At 46.9% G+C, this 17,842-nt stretch overlaps 1 protein-coding gene across 3 annotated transcripts in view; it reads left to right on the top strand.

Annotated features, from left to right (window-relative positions):
• Nucleotides 1-1,613: 1,613 nt before the first annotated feature.
• Nucleotides 1,614-17,842, top strand: part of RNF220 (ring finger protein 220) — a 244,999-nt gene continuing 228,770 nt past the window's right edge. For 2 of the 3 annotated variants that reach the window (XM_064147713.1, XM_064147712.1), the window contains exon 1: nt 8,280-9,020. In XM_064147713.1, the coding sequence (XP_064003783.1) occupies nt 8,396-9,020 (625 nt within the window). In that variant the 5' untranslated portion in view covers nt 8,280-8,395. Of the gene's footprint in view, nt 1,744-8,279; nt 9,021-17,842 lie in introns of those variants that run through there. The other variant, XM_064147710.1, reaches the window with a different exon arrangement.

Genomic DNA, 17,842 nt, shown 5'->3' with positions numbered 1-17,842 from the left:
AGCAGATGTTTGGAAGGGAAGCACACTTTTTTTGGTGCAGTGTCATCAGGTTCTGTTATGGCTGAGCTGCAGGTCAGAGGAGGAAGCAAAGCTGTGGGTGGTTACATCAAGAAAGTACATGAAGCTTGTTCACCCAGGTGCTCTCCTGAGCCGAGGAGCTGGAAATGCATTTGACTTTTAAATTTAAGTGTGAAAATAAGAAACTTTTTTTTTCTTCTTTCCACCCCCCTCCCCCTCCCTTTTCTTTTTTTTTTTTTTTTACTTTTGGTTACACTTAATACCATTTTCCAAAGATGTTACCATTCATGATACAAGTACTTGGACTGCCTAAGACCCTTCTCTGAAGTGTTATAGAAAGGATGGGTGAGTTTCAGCCCACTGCAGAAGCAAAGTGTTATGGTCTGTACAAAACACCCAGTTAAGGCCTGGGACCATGTCTCCTACTGTGCCCAAGGACAGTTTTATAGGAGTTGGCCCATTCAGTGATCCTGTGGAGTCCCAGGCAAAACCAGCCCATATATTGTAGTGATGAGTCACTGCTTACACAAAAGTTACTGCATGACATAAGCACATAATACAGACACATAGGGTATAGCCCAAGTGGTTGCTGATGCTCATGGAGAGGACTTTTTTTTTTTCAGTGTATGTTGTATTTTGAAAACGCTAATGCAAAGTAAGAGCCAAAAAATGCTGACCATCCTTTTTTTTTTTCATAAAGAACAATCAGAAATTATTTTAGCAGGTGAACAAGAAGCCAAAACAGTTCCCTCTGGGTGGAATAAGTAAATCTATCAGATCAGTCCCTGGTGTATTCACAAAAAAACAATGAGACAAGTGTTTCAGCCTCCATCTAAAACTGCCTCTTCCATTCCCTGTGAGTGGTGGGTTTTGCTTGGGACAGTCCTCAAGCTGGCAGGGCAGTTGACCATGGACAAGGTTGAGAGTGTGTGTGGGAACGTTCATGCAGAGCTGTGATGTGCATCCAGGAAACATTAAAATAGCAATGTGCATGCAGTGCGTGCTGCAGCTGGAGAAACACTGGGCATGTGAAGTCCTTAATTTTCTCTCTGGATCTGCTTTGCGGCTGCACAGGGCAAATCTAGGGACATGCTCAGATATGCCCATCCCTGGCTACCCTGAGCATCAGGAGATGCAGTAGGGTGCGTGGGGAAAGTGAGTTCCTGAGACCATCCCAAAGGGTGCCAGTTGCCCTAGGGCTGGAGGGGGTACAAAGGCGATGCTGCCACCCAGGGGGGTACCCTGCAGTCTCCCTCTGCCGTTTGGGAGGAAGCTGCACGGTGTACAATAAGACCAGTACCGGGCACTAATGGCTAGTGGGCAATGTGGGCACGGAGGGCCTAGGGGAGAAGCGGCGCCCCTGGAAGAGGAGCAATCCCCGGGAAGCCTCATTTGGGGCAACTCCGGGGGCTGTGCCTTGCGGGTGGGCGCCGGGTCCTGGACTGCATTTCCCATACTGCCCGAGTGCCCTAATATATGCAGTGCTCAGCCCGGCTCCGAGTGCGAGTGTGTGTGTGTGTGTGTGCGTGTGTGCAGCCGGAGTCCCTGGGAGAGTGGAGGCTCATTCACTGATGAGAGCCGGCACTGAGAGGCAGCACTGCTCCTTCCCTCGCACCCCCGGCGCCTCCCGCTCTGCTACATGCGAGCCGCGGGCGCGCACCGGGGCCAGCACGCCCGGGACTCCCCCGCTCCCCGCACGCCGCCAGCTCCGCCGGCACCCGCACCGTGAGTACCGGCCACCGGGGCCGCCCCGCCACACGCAAACTTTGCAGGGCAAGTTTCTTCCCCCCCCCTCCACATCCCATCCCCTCCTACCACCACCCCAGCCCCCCGCGCCCTCTCCCCCTTCTCCCTCCCCAGCTCCGGGGAAGCCAGGCGGCTCGGCAGCGGCGGCGGCAGGGAGGGCCGGGTGGGTGGGGATCGGCATGGTAATGCTGAGGGGAAAGGCAGATAAAAGCCCCCCCCACCCCTCGCACCCTCGGCAAGCCCCGAGCTGCCCGGATCCTCCCCCCCGCGGTGGCTTCCCCGGGAGGACCGGTACCACCGAGGGATCAGGTGCCGGGGACCGCCGCGGCAGCCCGGCTGGGGACGGGCTCGGCGTTGCGGGGGTGAGCGTCCCGACCCAGGCACCGACACAGATTCCTCGCTCCGAAATAGATAGTATTTTTTAAACTATTCTCCCCCACCCCTCCGCCCCCCTTTCTTTTCTTTTTTTCTGGTGGGGCAAGGCAGGGAGTTATTTCCTCGCTTCCCTCCACTGCGCAAAGGACCTCGCTCTCTCCACGGTGGCTCTGGGCAGCGACAATTCCATTTCCCAGCGGCTGCAAAACAAAAACTTTTTTTTTTTTTTTAACCCGCGGAAATAAGCAGATCCACGCACCCATCCACCCAGGGGGTGTTGGTTATTGTGGTGTTTTTTTTTTTCTTTTCTTGTTATTTTTCTTTTTTTTTTCCCCCTCCAAATACACAAACTAAGGCTTTTATTTTGCAATAAAAGTATCTGAAAAAAAAAAAATCAAAACCAAACAAACCAAACCCTCCCGCGTTTCTGTGCGCTAAAGAAACAGTGAACAGCCACTGATTTGATTTACTCCGAAGCTTTTATTTTTGCCACCGTGCAGTCCCCGTGCGAACTTCAGTTTTAAGCCGTACCAAAAATGCGCGAATCCCGCTCGAAGACAGATTTTTAATTGTTAATTTTTTCCCCCTCCCCACCACAAATTTTAAACGCACGTTGTTAAATCGCCACTTAGCTTAATTTTGGACGAGGCTGAAGTTTGTCCAACATCCTCGCCCTTCTTCGGGTCCTCCAGCCCTGAAAGATTGCCGCCCTTGCCCCCGACTACTCTCAGGTAGGAACCAAGCGCCTGGATCTCACACGCCGCGTTGTAGTGGGTTTATGATTGCAGACAAAACAAAGGTAGAGAGGAGGTTTAAACTGTCAGCGTTATACAACGAATGAGCTAAAATTACTCCACACGTGAAGTGCGTAGCTTGGAAAGCAAGCAGAGGCGAAAGGAATTACCCCTGTTTTCGCTTTAGCTCCTTTAGAAAACTTTCTGGATCATCCGGCGATGCGATCGAGAAATCGTAGGATTTTCTTTCTTTTAACCAACCACTCAGCTCTAGACCAGGGAAGTCTGTAAATAGGTTGGAAGCATGGAAAATAATTCTTCACCTACAGATCTAAATACATAAAAAACATCTGGTTGACCACAATGAAATCATTAGGAACTGTCTACTTAAAGAGTTGTATTGAATGCTTGTCCTTCCACACAGGAAATGTGTATGGTAAGTGATTGTTGCAATAAATCCAAACAACTCTAGTCATCTTCGCGTTTGATGATCTTTGTGACTTGGGCTTTAAGGAGGAGGAAGAACTTGGGGGGGGGGGGGGGGGGAAAGGCGGCTTAACGGGCAGTACTGACCGGGCGGGGGGGGGAAATCTCTCCCGCCGCCCTTCCCGAGAGCAAATAATTCCCGAGGAGGCAGAAGAGGAACAGCTCTGACTGCGCCCCAACCGCCCGACGGGGCCGGGCGGGACCGAGCCAAGCCTTACCGGGCCGGGCCGCACGGATCTGTACCGTGCCACAGCGGGCCGTGCCTGCAGCCCCGGCCCCGCCAAACACCTGTTTAAATTTGGCGGCGGGGAAAGCAGGGCGGTGGGGCTTGGTGGCGTCGGTAGGCTCCAACCCGGGGCTCGCCCCTTCTGATTTTATTTTATTTGGGTTTGTTTAACACCCCCCGGGCGGGAGGGGAAAAATTGGGAGCGGGAGGTGAAGGAGGCGCCCGGCCGATGCCGGCCCGCTTAGCTTCCCTCGCCTGAGGGGCCGGTGCCACTGCCCGGTGCCGGGGCGCGCCTGCCGCAACGGGGCTGCCCCGCGGCCACGCCGCTCGCCTTTTGCGTTCGGATTTCGCCAACTTAGGAGCGGGGCCGGGGGCCGGGAGGGGAGGCGGTCAGCAAGGCCCTCGGTAGGTTGTGGGTGGTTGTGTGGGGGGAGTTGGTTTTGTTTTGGGGTGTTAGTTTTTGTTTGGGTTATTCTTCCTTTTAATTTTTTTTTTCTAATCTCTTGCCAAACCCCCCCGGAGCTTCCTCCCGCAGCCGCCGGCGCGGCCAGCACCCGCCCGCCCCGGGGGCCTTCTCCCTACCCCGCCCCCCACCCCCACCCCCCGCTATTTTATTTTTTTTCATTTTCTGGATTTTTTTTCCCCCCCTTTTTTTTTTTTTTTTTTTTTTCTTTTTGGAAGAAGTTTGCAGGAAAACAAAAGCTGTGGCTTGGTGCGGGGCGAGGAGGCAGCGGCCGGGGCCGGGGCTGGGCCGCCCCCGCCAGAGGCTCCCCTGCTCCCTTGTCTCCTATTTTAAAATTTAATTTAATTTAATTTCCTCCCCCCCACACTTAAACCGTTTTTCACATCAGCTGTCCGGTTTTGCGGCTGCAGTTGGCATATTTCACGCGTTGGGAAAAAAAAAATTAACTGTTTTTCCTTTGTATCTTAATCCAGTGATGAGAGCTCTCCTTTGTTGGCTTTCGAGCTTTCATTTGTTTTATTTATTATAAGGAAATCCAGTTTGGTTCAAATATATAATCCATTTGAGCACTTAAATCCCCAAACAGCTGGCATTATTTTGTTTTATAATCTTTGGCTTTTCTGCATAGAGCATATTTCTAAATTCCTACTTGACATTTATGGGGAAAAAACTTTTTAATGTAAATGGATATTGTGATTTTATTTTTTTCCCTGGGTCTCTGCTAATTCATATGCATCATCAATTTTCCTAGATTTCCTATTGTTTTAATATTTTTTTCCCCATAGCTTGTTAATTAATTTTTTTCCCCCCAAGAAAACTTTGTTTCTGGAAGCAGAAAAATGTTAATTTACCCCATTATTTTAAACTCTGCCATTTGGAAATGGTTGAGAGACCACAAAAATGCAACCTGTTGTAGAAACCAGAGTGGTGTGTTATATTTATTTTAATCGATAGCAGAGAGGTGATTTAGTAATAGGAACTCTGTGTAACATTTTAGTAAAAGATCTGCAGATCTGGTGGCTGCATATGGGGTGTGCAAGTGCTGGCATATGCGCCCGTTTCCTCGCAGGCTGATTAGCAAGTGGGTTTCACCCTGATAACCAGCAGTCACTGCTGTTTTCTCCACTTGCTGGATGTTTGTGATCCCTGCTAAACCCAGCTCTGTCATGGCTTCTCTTACTTTTATCAGACTTTCCTCTTAACTAATTCAGCACAGGGCTACAACCTTAATAAGCAGACGAACCAAAACTGAGCCAGAGATAACTGATTACAACTTGTTCCTTCTTGAGGCATCTATATTTTTTTATGGTTCAGAGCTAAAGGCTGTTGATTCAATTTGTCCTGCTTGTGGCGTGTATAGCCTTGTTATTAGTGACATACACAGGTAGTTTGTGTACACCTTGAACAGGGTAGCTTTAAAACCCAATAACTATGGATATAGATAGTCATGAAAAAAAATAATTAGAGTTTGTTTTCAGTTTGTCCGTCTAACCTTTGTACTTGGTAGACAGTTTATGTAGCTTCCTAGATTGATCTCCACCCCCCCACCCCGTCCCTCTGCTCCTTGTTTAGTTAATTCAACAAAGACTTTTTGCAATCTGTTTGGAGTTTGTCTGATGCCGTGGAAAAGTAGCTGCTGATTTATTTGGTTGCTTTTCGATTTCTGTCTCTAGCCCGTCTTTTCTCCTCCTTTCAGCGGGGATGTCAGCTGTTATTACTTCCTATTGATCCCTTTGCAAAGTGAGAAGTGAACTAAAATTAATGTCAATTCCACTGCTCAGATCAATAGCTGGAGTTATTTTAATCTGGATTTGCGCGAGGTGCTAAATTAAAAAAAATCAGCATAGAGGCAGAAAAGTAGCAGTTCCTCACTCCACCTGTGCCCAAAGCCTGCCCGGCACCCAAACGCTCCCTCCAGCTGATTATCCCACAATCCATATTTTTTTAATTAAGGAGGTCTGTTAGTTTTCTTATTTTGGATTCTGTATTTAAACCTATGACATTTTGACATTGGGAGTGTATTAACGATAGATTTTCATAATGACTGGTCCGCTGCAGCCTAATCTGCCCACGTTGCTGGGGGGTGGGGATGTGCTGAGTGAGAAGGGAGCAAGAGAGAACGAAAAAGGAAGTGGGAACTGGGGGGAGGGGGGAATTACGTTTGGCCGTCTGAGATATTGTAATGTGTTGATTTATTCCTGGTGTAATGAAGTTTGCAAACGAATAAACGGCAGTAGTGATTCACGGTATCCTCCAGGAGTGTCAAATGTTGCAGCCAGATCACTAATTTATGAAATACATTTAATGTAATGGGCTGATAGCACAAGTGAAAATAGAAAAGGAGGCAGAGGTGGTTGCCCTTTTTTTTTTTCCCCCTTCCCTTTCCTTTCCCTGGAAATCCATGTTTTCCCGTGACTGCTCAGTTTCACTTCCATGTTAATGATTGCTTAGTTCTGAGAATGGTGGCTTATTTACGTGCATCTCTTTGGATATACACTCGTGTGCATGTGTGTATATTTACGTGGTTGCGTAAGCCACCAGCAGCTCCAGATTTGCTGGTGGCTCCAGGTTCGTGATGTCCAGATGAACCTTGTGTGAAGCAGCAGAGCGAGTGTACCCAGGACTGCAGCACTGCCCAGGATGCCCTTGGCATCTCGTGCTCTCCCTCTCTGTGTTGAGAACTCGATGGAAAGTTATTTAAAATTTGGAAGAGAGCAAATCCGTTAATGTGAGATACATAAACTGGTAATTTAGCAATGATGTCTGTGGGGATGGGTGCCAAACGAGGAAGTAGAGAGATGATGTCCACTCATCTTCAGCATTAATAACAGTCGGTGAAGTGGCTGGGTACAGGATGGGAGAGAGGAAATGTTATCACTGAACTGCATTAAAGCCCCAGACTGGATTTCATACACTTTGTTAACCTAGGCTTCCTCATTCATGGAGTACAAAAGGCACTCCATTAGGGAGACACTCTTTCACTAAGTTTTATTTGAGATGTTTGACCCTCTGGATTTAAGAGGCACAATTTGTAACAGCTTTTTATTATTATATGATTTTTCTGGCCCTTTGAGCTCCAGCGGCTGGTATATTGTTTCAAAGTTATAGTCCTTGTATTTTAAGCTGGGTTGTGAGGCCTGAATGGCAGGCAGCGGAAGCTTAAAAGAAAAGGACACGAGATTGATTGGGGGAGAAAATAACAACACAAAAAGCCAGAACGAACTGGGGGAGATACCAAAAGGAACATTTTCCCTTCCTTTCACCCTGGGAGGGGGTTGTGGCTGGCTGGCTGCAGCCAACCTAGGAGGCTCAGCAAGATGCGAGGCAGAAATTTTGTTAACATTTTCCTCTAAATGTTAATGGCACATCCAGGGCAGTTTACAAATCTACTTAAGAGTGAGTGCATTAGGAACTAAAATTACTGATCCATTCTCTCTTGTCCCCGACCCGAAAGGCAGACTCTTGCAGAGATCAGATGGCAGAAGCACCCATTATGATTTTAAATATTGTCAGAGACGCCAGGCATTTCACTGGGGAAGTCTCTTCTCCTTTGGCTGACAGGGACTGTGCGTGCACGTGCGGGTGCTTGTGTATTTCACACGTGTACCCATACACAGTCACGCTCCTACATGTGCGTGGTGTGTATATACGTATGAAGGTACCAAATACTCTGTGTGCAAGTATTTGCCTACCCATATATATACCGTGAGAGTGGGAGAAAATGTGTGTCTGTTATATATGTCTTAGGCATCGTGTACAGTATCCCCATGCACACTGGCTTATTTGGGTAACTATCTCTGATAGGTGGTTTTGTTTTGGTTGCACGTGCACACACCCCCAGGCAAGTTGTGGTGCACGTATGTGTGGGCTTTCTTAAGTTTATTGCAATTACATGTGCGTGCCTCTTTTGCCACATAATATTCCAATTATAATTTGAAGTTACTATGTTAATTTTAGACAGAGCCCTGTTTATTAGTGAGTTATTAAATCTTCATGTTATTATATTTGGTTTCCCTTCCATTCATCTGCACTAGATGATACCCTTTAACCTGGAGGGCCAGAGCCGATTCTGTTAGTGTGTGAAGTTGTCTATTGATTTTCTTGAATGAGAACAGTGGTGCGTCTCTGGCCGGTCAGTGGTAGCACATGTGGCCACCCTGCTGCTGGAGCATCCCAGAGACATGAATGCAGAAACTTAATTGGTTGTTTTCTCTCTTCTGTTTCCTTGCAGCTTTTGGAGGGTGATGATGCTCCAGTAATTTTCCCAGCTCCATTCCCAGGCATCGCTTTGCTTTCCGTCCAGGGAAGATAGTTCTGCTTGTGATCCTGCTGAGGGAAGAGACTCCGATGGACTTACACCGGGCAGCATTCAAGATGGAGAACTCACCCTATCTCCCCAACCCGCTGGCCTCCCCAGCACTGATGGTTCTCGCCTCCACCGCTGAAGCCAGCCGTGATGCTTCCATTCCCTGCCAGCAGCCGAGGCCTTTTGGGGTCCCCGTATCAGCAGATAAGGACGTGCATATTCCCTTTACCAATGGCTCATATACTTTTGCCTCCATGTATCATCGTCAAGGTGGGGTGCCAGGAGCATTTGCAAACCGTGACTTTCCCCCATCCTTGCTTCACCTCCACCCCCAGTTTGCACCCCCCAATCTGGACTGCACCCCAATCAGTATGTTGAACCACAGTGGCGTTGGGGCTTTCCGCCCCTTTGCATCTACTGAAGACCGGGAGAGCTACCAGTCAGCCTTTACACCGGCCAAGCGCCTGAAAAACTGCCATGACACTGACTCACCCCATCTGCGCTTCTCGGATGCTGATGGGAAGGAGTATGAGTTTGGCACGCAGCTCCCCTCCAGCTCTCCCGGCTCCCTCAAAGTTGATGACACAGGAAAGAAGATCTTTGCTGTTTCTGGCCTCATTTCTGACCGGGAGACCTCATCCAGTCCTGAAGACCGAAGTGACAGATGTAAGTACCTCTGTTGACTTGTCGGTTTTTCTTTAGTTGCACCTTGTTGAGTCGTCGAGTTGAGTACAACAGCAGATTGTCCTGCAGTGCTGTGGCTCTTGCTGAAGGCAGAGGGGAAACCAGCCTTTCCTGCCTGCCAAGATCAGCTGCACAGCACTGCCATGTCTGTTCTGTTCTAAGTGGACATTGACAGATTTTTAAGGTGAGGTGCTCTTGAAGGAAACCCATCTTCCAGCACACAGCTGGAGAGACATGGTTGACCATGCAGAAAGCTGCCCTGGTGCGAGGGTATAGGTGCTGGTACATATATGCATGTAAACAGGGATGCAGCTACAGGGAGCATGTAGCCAGAAACTTTCCCAGACTTCGTAGCAAATATGTACCCGCTGCTGCTTCAGGTATTTCTTTCTGACCTTTTCCTCATGCACACCGTTCTTAGAGCAAATGCATCACATTCAGGATTTGTGCCTCAGGTTAGGACAAAAGTGCATTTTCCTCTGGCTAATTTAAGAATATTTCTGTCATTGAGCTCTCACTTTGACACATAAATCCCAATTTTTTTCTTGCAATTCAATAAGCTGTTGCACCATGTACGTTCTCTGAGTGGTTCTTCTCTTTGGTGACTGTTGAAAATGATGTGCCCTTCAGCAGATCATGGTTGGACTGAAGGAAACCAGCCTGCGTGCTCCTGACTGTAACTCCCTGCTTGCCATCACCTTGTCCCTGTGTTATCACCCACACAGAGGGGCAGAACTGTCCTCCAGGAAGGACAGGCTTCCAGCTTTGGTGAGATAGGAGGTGACCCGTAATGGGGAGTGGTCTGGAGACAGCAGAGCGTGGCACCCTGCAGAAGAGCACTAACTTACCCTCAGAGTTCTCCTCTAAACCCGATGTGTAGACCAAGGTGTGAGTGGTTTGCTTTTCACATGGGTTCCTTTGTTCTGTTGAATTATCTTCCTAGAAAACAATTTCGTTGTTGTTGCTGTTATTATGACTATATCTTTTTGCATCAAAACCCTGCTGCAGCGCTCCTTCCTCTCCCTTTCAGAGATGATTTTTCTTCTCCCCTTTATGATGCCGAGGAGAGTAATAGAGACATTGTGGCTCTGTCTCCCCTGTCGGCACTGCTTCCTCAGGCTGTCTCCTTGAATTAGGCACTGTGCTAACTTACCAGTGCTAAAAGGCATCTGCCTAAACCCAGCGTACCTTTTCAATAAAAGTCATCGTAAAATCAACCTGCCTTGTAAATCCATCGCTCTTTGGTTTTGAAATATGCTGCAAGTGTGTCTTTTATGTCAGTGTTTGTGAGGGTAGGACAATTCCCACTGAAGGCAGAAGCCGTGTATTCCTTTCACTATCAATGTGATCTGTTATCTGCATCCTTCCTCTCCCTCTGATCCATCCCTGACCATGCTACTTTTTGCTCTGTAAGCTCCTTTCATTGTCCAGCATCTCCTCTTCCCTCTTTTGGGTCTGTAGCAGATGCGGCTGAAGGTGGGAGGGTGTTTGCATGTATGTATCTGTGAGCCAGTAATATAATTATCTTGGTGGGAAGGCAGGTGAGATGGCAAGGCTTAGAGACATCTTTGTTGATGCTCCTTCCCTTATCGATATCCACTGACTGTGGAAATGAAGCTTGCTCAAAAGAATACTCCAGGAGATAGCAGCAGAGGAATGAGTCCGCTGGCTAAATGAATTTAAAGCGCATCAACTGCTGTGGATCTTGCTAGCAAAATCCTGTCAGACACCTCATTTAAAGAAGTAGATCTGTTAAATGAATTAGACCACATAAAGCACAGCTGCGGACAGATGGATGCACCCACACCCAGCACCGTGCCTTGCCTTTGCCACCAGTGTGTGCTGAACGTGGGTCGCCTCCTTCCTGGGAGCAGAGGGAGCTTTGCCCAGGCAGGCACGGTGACACCTGGCTCCCCAGGCCACTGTCACTGAAGCTGGGCAGGGACCTGCAGGGGAAAAGAACCAGAATAAAAACTTTAAAGAACTTGGGCAAAAGTGGAAGATGTTTGGTTTTGTTGTTTTTCTTACTCATGTTGTTAAATTTCTTTAAGATCTTTGCTGCACAGTAAAGCCAAGCAAAGGCCACATCCTGGACATTTAATCAACATTAGCATTTTTCTGTAACTACCAGGACAGTGTATGTCTGTTGGCTCTCCATCATATCCCCGTCACATATAGATGCTGCACCATGGCAACTTTGCTCCCATTAGCACAGCGAGTTTATTTGGTGTGTGCCTGAGCACGTATGGGTGTGTTTGCTGGAGGCCAAGGGGGCAAGCAGCGGAGCTTTCTAGAGGATCCTAATGATCTTTGATGTTGACCAGTAGAAAAGAAAAACTTCCTCAGCGAGGAATTTGAAGGATCACAGTTTGCAGATAAAATCGTGATCCTGTTTTACACTGACTTTTGCATATATAATTATGGATTTCCTATCTACATGTATCCTTTAAGGGAGATTTGTTGCATCTTGGTTTTGGCTCCTGAGAAGTACTGTGAATTCTTTCTGTAATTGTGGCGTATAACCCTCTGTAAAAGCAGCCTGCTCGTGGTGCTGCTGCTGCTGGAGAATCTTTTGCAGGTAGGTGGCTGTAGATTCTAGGCTAAAATGTAATCAGACTCTTCTACAACAGCAAGCAAAACTGGTCAGGTTTTCTTAGAGCAGCACCTCCTTCATGTGCCAAACGGGTGCCTTTGAGTTTCAGAGGGCTGAATCCTTCATCTGTGTTTTTCAGATTCCTGAAAAGGTTTGCTTTCCGTGGAAAGTGACTTACTGTGATTGCACTGCGTATGCTTCTGTACTACTGCACAAGAATCTTTGTTGAATAGCTCATTAAAATGTCTGGTTTGCCCCATAGCTCAACTGGTGATTTGCTAAGAAACTCACTGCCTGTTTTTTGTTTGTTTGTGGGTTGTTTGGTTTTTTTTTTAAATAAAACATAATTCAGTGGACTGAGTTTTAGTTCTCCAGAAAAACAGGTTTACACTTGAGATACTTTGTAACAAAACAAGAATCCAAAGCCAGGCATTTTCATCTCAGGAATGTTTGGAGGTTGCTCTCTTTACTCACAGGAACCAAGTCTCATCCTCTTTTCATCAGGGCAGGAAATCTGCAGAATTCAGGAGAACTATTTAGAATATGTTCTGATGTAATCCAGATTAGCACCTGGCCCTGTGGTGAAATATGTTTTTGTGCAATGGAGATTGCTCCCTCATTTGGGTGAGCCTCTCTTCATTTTTAGAGGAGGGAGTTGTGTGCCAATGGTACCCATGCCTGTGCATCTCATGAAGGGAGAGAATGTCCTTTGGGTGCATCTGGGTGGGGTTGTGATTCTTGTTACTCAGCAAACTGGGCTGAGATGCCATCGTTCAGTCAAGTTGTCTCTTGCTGTGATATACGGATAGGTGAGATGTCCAGAGCCATGGAGCGTACAAGGAGCACGCAGAGAAGCAAAGCACTCCCCGGCAGATGCAGACAGAACATGTACTTGATGGGCCTGTTCTCATAGGTGCTTACTGAGAATAATAATGCCATTTGTTACAGTTTAGGGGCTTCTTGTAAAACATGTGTTAAAGACACTGAGAGACATATTTTATGGGTTTCCTTTAATAAGCATACAATAGTTGAGATTCCTAGAAGGTGTGGGAATAAATGGCATGTTCCTTTCTGCAAAAGAGATCTATAGCCCTGTTTTAAAATCAGAAAGAAAGAAAAAAATCTCTGGTTTTATTCTTTGCTTCTAATAAAATCTGTCCCAGTGGCCTCCTGTATCCAGTCATCATGGCATCGCTTTCCCACAAAGGGACAGACAGAGGTCCATGCTGAGCTGGGATCTCTCGGTAAGCAGCTGGGCCTTGTCAGAGCAGTTGTCCCTGCAAGTCTGCCCATACCTCTGGCCTCCTGAGTACCAGTTTCCTGATGCTGGTTGGTCTTCATCACATGCTGTCTGTGACTTCTGTGACCCGACTGGGTCAAGGTGACATTCTACACTGTGGCCACTGGCTCTCCTAGCCTCAGTTTCTCTGCTGCTACTAGAGACGCTCATCCAGCTCTCAGTGTCCCTTGGGGATGAGTGGTTGAGCTCACTGCAATCCTGCCCTGTGTCTCAGGAGTGGTGGTAAAGTGGGGGTGGTTTTATTAACTTTTTTCTTTTCCATAATAAAATTTCATCTTGGACACAGCTTGTGCTGTAACCTGTTCCTCTCCTGCAAGAGAGGTTGTGAGTCATGTTAGTGAGCTCTTCATTCCACTTTAGAGTTTTAAAGTACACCTCGTGCATGGAGTTAGTTTTCCTCTTGAAACAGCTGGTTCACCATTGATCAAATACAGGCTGCACTTCAGGTGATGAACATCAGGGCTATGAAGACCACAGCTTGAATTCCCGAATTACACAGTGCTTTGGAAATAAGACTGAGGAATGTGTCTATAGTTAGCCTCTCAGTCAGGCGTGTGCATTGGGCTTTGTGCTGATGGGCTGGGACTTGTGTAGAGAGCTGTGTGTGTACTTATGTACATGTGCTGTGGGAAAGAAGGTCTATCTTCTTATATTTTGTACTAGAACAATGGGTTGGAGAGGGAAGGCACACATGCACACATCCATTGCTCATGCTTATGACTCTCTCTGCTGCGATGCAGCACTTCTAAGGCTGGTAGAATTTGGGGTGAAGTGGCGTTTTGTTGCTAATAATAATCAGCCGCGGCTATGGGAAATTGCAGTCTTAACACTGCTTATGAAATAATGAAATAAATCAAGTGGAACGTTTGCTTTCCATCGTGCAGTGTCCTGCATGATGTAGGAGGAGTGAAGAGCAACAGCGGATTTTTTTGAGGGGGTGGGCAGGCAGATGGGCAGCAGCAGCACAGATGAGGACCACACATCCATCCCTGCCACACCACCGAAAATGCGCTGTCCGTAAGGAGCTAGATGTGCTGCGTGGAGGGAGGTCTTGGAGTATGCAGCAGTTGCTGCTTTCTTCTGCTTTTCTGGCAACAGCCTTCCCGCTCCCTCTGCAAACTGTTGCCGAGACTTCTTTCCATGCTGTTCGGCTTAATTGTCTTGTCGGGATAAAGAAATGTTTGAACAGTTAAAGTGGGGAAGGGCTGGATGGGAGCAGCCCCTGCCGGCTGCGGGGCCATCTGGCCTGCCTTGGATCTGCTGGTCTCCAGTTTATATTTCTCTTTCTGTTATTTGGGGCTATCTGGCGCAGTCGGAATACCAAATCACCATGGTGAGAGGAGGGACAGGGCTGCCTCCCCCTCCGGCCTCCCCTTCCCAGCAATTGTCATGCAGAGCCCGGCCGGGTGGCTGCTCTGCTAGCAGCCCTCATTTGCTGTTCTCGCTGGGCGCTCAGCAGAAGGATGGCTTTTAATTGATCGTTTGAGGGGGAGGGCTGGGGCCGTTTTCTCCTCCAAAATCTTTCTCGGCGCAGACGCTGCCATCCGGACAGCTTTCATGCCGTCTCAAGCATGCCAGTGATGCCTCGTCCCCATTCTCTTCCTTTTTGGATCCTCCGGGAGTTGGTGTCAGGGCTTATAACTGCCGTCCTCGGAGCGCCGAGCAACAACTAAATGTCATATTTATCCATCTCCTGCCGGGGAGATGGGCACAGACAGAGTAGATATTTATCGCTCCTCTTTTGCCCAGTGTGTCTGAATGCCGGCGTGAGGCTATTTAATGTACAATTGCAGGGTGAGTTCCCCGTCTTGCTCGGTATTTCCCATCAAAACCACAGCCCCAAAACGCCTGGCCAAACCCTGCTTTTCGAGAAGGATTTAATCACGTTAAATCTTCAGCCCCATCGATCAGACTCGGCTACCGTCACCAAACGGTGGCGGGAGAAGAGAAGGCAGACTCTGTGGCTGCTGCGCTGGGTTGGGGATCAGGAATCCCGACCTCGGGCACTGCTTGGAGCCACAGTTTCCTGATCCCTAGCAGAAGAATAGCAATACCTCCCTCACGGCGGCGTGTGCCGCTTTGATATCTTCTGATAGAAGACACCAGGCAAGGGCAAAGTATTAGTATTATTAATATAGTACAGTTAGTAGAATATTATGAACTATTATAAATCATTACCGCTAAACTACAGTTATTAAAGGAAATGACCAAAGTGCACTGTGAGAGCCAGGATCTCTTGACAGTAATAGCACAGTTTTATTATTTTACTTGCAAACTTGCAAAATTCAAGAGTTAGCAACAGATTCCTGGTTGGTTGGTGGTGATTGAGTAAGGAATTGGGCAAAGTGAGGGGGAATGGATGCACATTTCAGAAGGGACAGAACAAGCATTAGAGCTGCTGTGATTTAAACAAACAAACAAAAATTATTTTCTTTTTTATTTTCTCTCTATTTTGCAATTACAAGGTCTTTAAAGAAAGACACATACTCAGGCATGGGCTTTTTCCTGCCCTATAGGAGCAAAAGTGTCCAAGACAACAAAGTCTAAGAGTTTCTGGAATTCCTGCAAGGAAAAAACTCAAAAGTGAAGGTGTTTGGGAATTGTTGCTGGTTGTTATTTTTTTTTTACATCATTTAGGCAACTCCCATTAAATGCTAGCAGCAGATTCATTTTCCCCTCTTTGTTTGCCTTCCAAGAAGCAGAAAACAGACATAATTATATTTTACATGAGACTGTAAGATTTCCTCTCATCTCTCTCTCTCTCTCTCTTTCTTTTTCTTTTTCTTTTTTTTTTTTCCCTGCCTAATATCTACAGCTATAAAATAAATTCCATTTGTACATAGATGGTGTTAGACTGAGGTAAATAACTGTCATCTAAAATCTGTCTAACCATAATCTGCATCAGGAGCATTAGAGAGAACTGTACCCATTTGTATAATATTAAGCTTTATTTTTATTATGGATTTCTAATGCAAATTCCTAGTGGGGGCAAAGTTGTTTTCTTTTAATGCCATACTCCAAGCAGAGCAGCCATTGAAAGCAAATTGTGACAATTTTTATCCTGTGCTTCATGTCACTGGTGGTCTTTGATCACATCAGTTTTCTGTATAGCGTACGAATTTTTCACCTCTCTTCTTTGGGATGGAATAGCAAATTTGGGACTTCTGAGGACAATTTTCAGCTATGCAAAGCAACTGAAATTCTTTGGGAACAATGGATTTCTATTTGGGAAATGTTAATGTGGGATCAGATTCCGATACAGTGCCCTCTGTAAAAGGGCAAGTGGCTTTTTTTCCCTTTCTATTGTAGTTGTACACATGTAATCTCTATATGTGTCTTTCTCCCCTTTTATGCAACCTTTCTGTTCAGCTGATTGGCTCTGCTGGCCTGAGCAATCTCTGTGTGTATAAACTCACAGGTTACAGACTAATTTATTGCCCCGGATTCTGTTTTCTTTACACCTTAGTGCCGCAGGATTTTCCTGTTGCTTCTAGGATATTGGCCTGAGTGGCAGTCCTTCTCTGGACCCTAACCCTCAAGGTGATGAAAGCTCTGCCTGAAGACATAGTGTGGGATTTGATACTATCTGTCTCTGCCCTCTTCTTTGTCTTGTCTTATTAGAACATGGGTGGTGGTTGTACTAAGCCAGGCATTCCTCTTTAGCTACCACTTTCTCCTCTCCTTCAACCATTTGCTGGTGTATTGAATTGCAGCAGTACCCTCAGCAACAGAAGAGGGGGAAAGCAACGTGGGGAAGGAGTGAGGCAAAGAGAGTTTTACTGTCTTAAATGCAGATAAAATGGGGAGGGAGGCCTGGTGATAGTGAAACTGCTCAATGAGTTCAGGTGTAGGATACTTCCGTCGTACTTTTCCTCACTTGGGATGTTGTTTCTAATCAGTGTTGGTTTTAAAAACTTTCCCTTTTTTGGGTAACTTAAGGCTGAGATCTGCTTCCTCACTGAACTGCAGAGTGGGAAAGTGTTTTTGTACTTTTTTTTTTCCCGAGAAGATCAGGCTGCTGTGCAGTGAGAAGAAGAAGGTACTATGTGTATCTGGATACTCCTGAAAGGAAGAGCTGGAAACTGTGTCCTTGCATTCCTCTATCAGCACTGGTTCTTAGTAACTGGCTCTTGCCAGAGTAACAGTGTCAGGGTTTTAATTTGCAAAGCTTTCAATGTGAACTTTTTGCTGTACCAGCAACTTTGCTTGTGCATGGCCAACCTGTGATGTTGCAGCCCTGAGCAGGGTGAGAGGAGCAGGACGTGTCCAGATGCAGACATTAGGCTGGCTGGCATGGCTGGTTTCCTGAGCAGGGGCTCGTTCTGTGGAAGGAAGGTGGAGCAGTTTGCAGCTCTTGGATGAAAACTAAAGCAGAAAGTACTGGGGCATCAGTCAGGAGGCAGGCTGCATGCTGCCAGGGTGAAGGCTCCTTCTGACAAGCCTCATTAAATGCAATAGGTTTTGTAAACAGAGAAGAAAGTGTCTACCTAACTACTGCCCTGATGGACCAGTTTCTTTCTACTGGGGTTTTTGGTACTTTGATTCAAATTAAAGTCTTTTTAATTAAAAAAGGATTCCACCTTTTAATCTGATTTTGATATTGTTTCCTTGCACCTTAGGAAATAACTTGCAAAGCCATTTAGTATGTGAAATGTCTGTCCTGTAACATCCCTCCCTATGAGGAGACATAGAATAACAATTCCTCATTGCACAGAGCCTGCTTTGGCAGCTCTGCTGGGACAGGAAACAACCTGGTACCAGATTACAGCTTTTCCTTCTACTCCAACCTTGCTTCCAATATTGAATTCCTGTTCTGGGGAAAAGCTCCACAAAATTTCCTACCAGAGGCCCCTGCCCAAGTGCCCATGCTGTGCTGGAAGCAGTGCAAGAGTGCATGTGAGTGAGCAAGGA

This window comes from Pogoniulus pusillus, chromosome 8 (genome assembly GCF_015220805.1).
Source record: "Pogoniulus pusillus isolate bPogPus1 chromosome 8, bPogPus1.pri, whole genome shotgun sequence".
Classification (NCBI taxonomy): domain Eukaryota; kingdom Metazoa; phylum Chordata; class Aves; order Piciformes; family Lybiidae; genus Pogoniulus; species Pogoniulus pusillus.
Note: the sequence above shows the minus strand (reverse complement) of the source record. Positions and strands in the feature narration are given on the sequence as shown.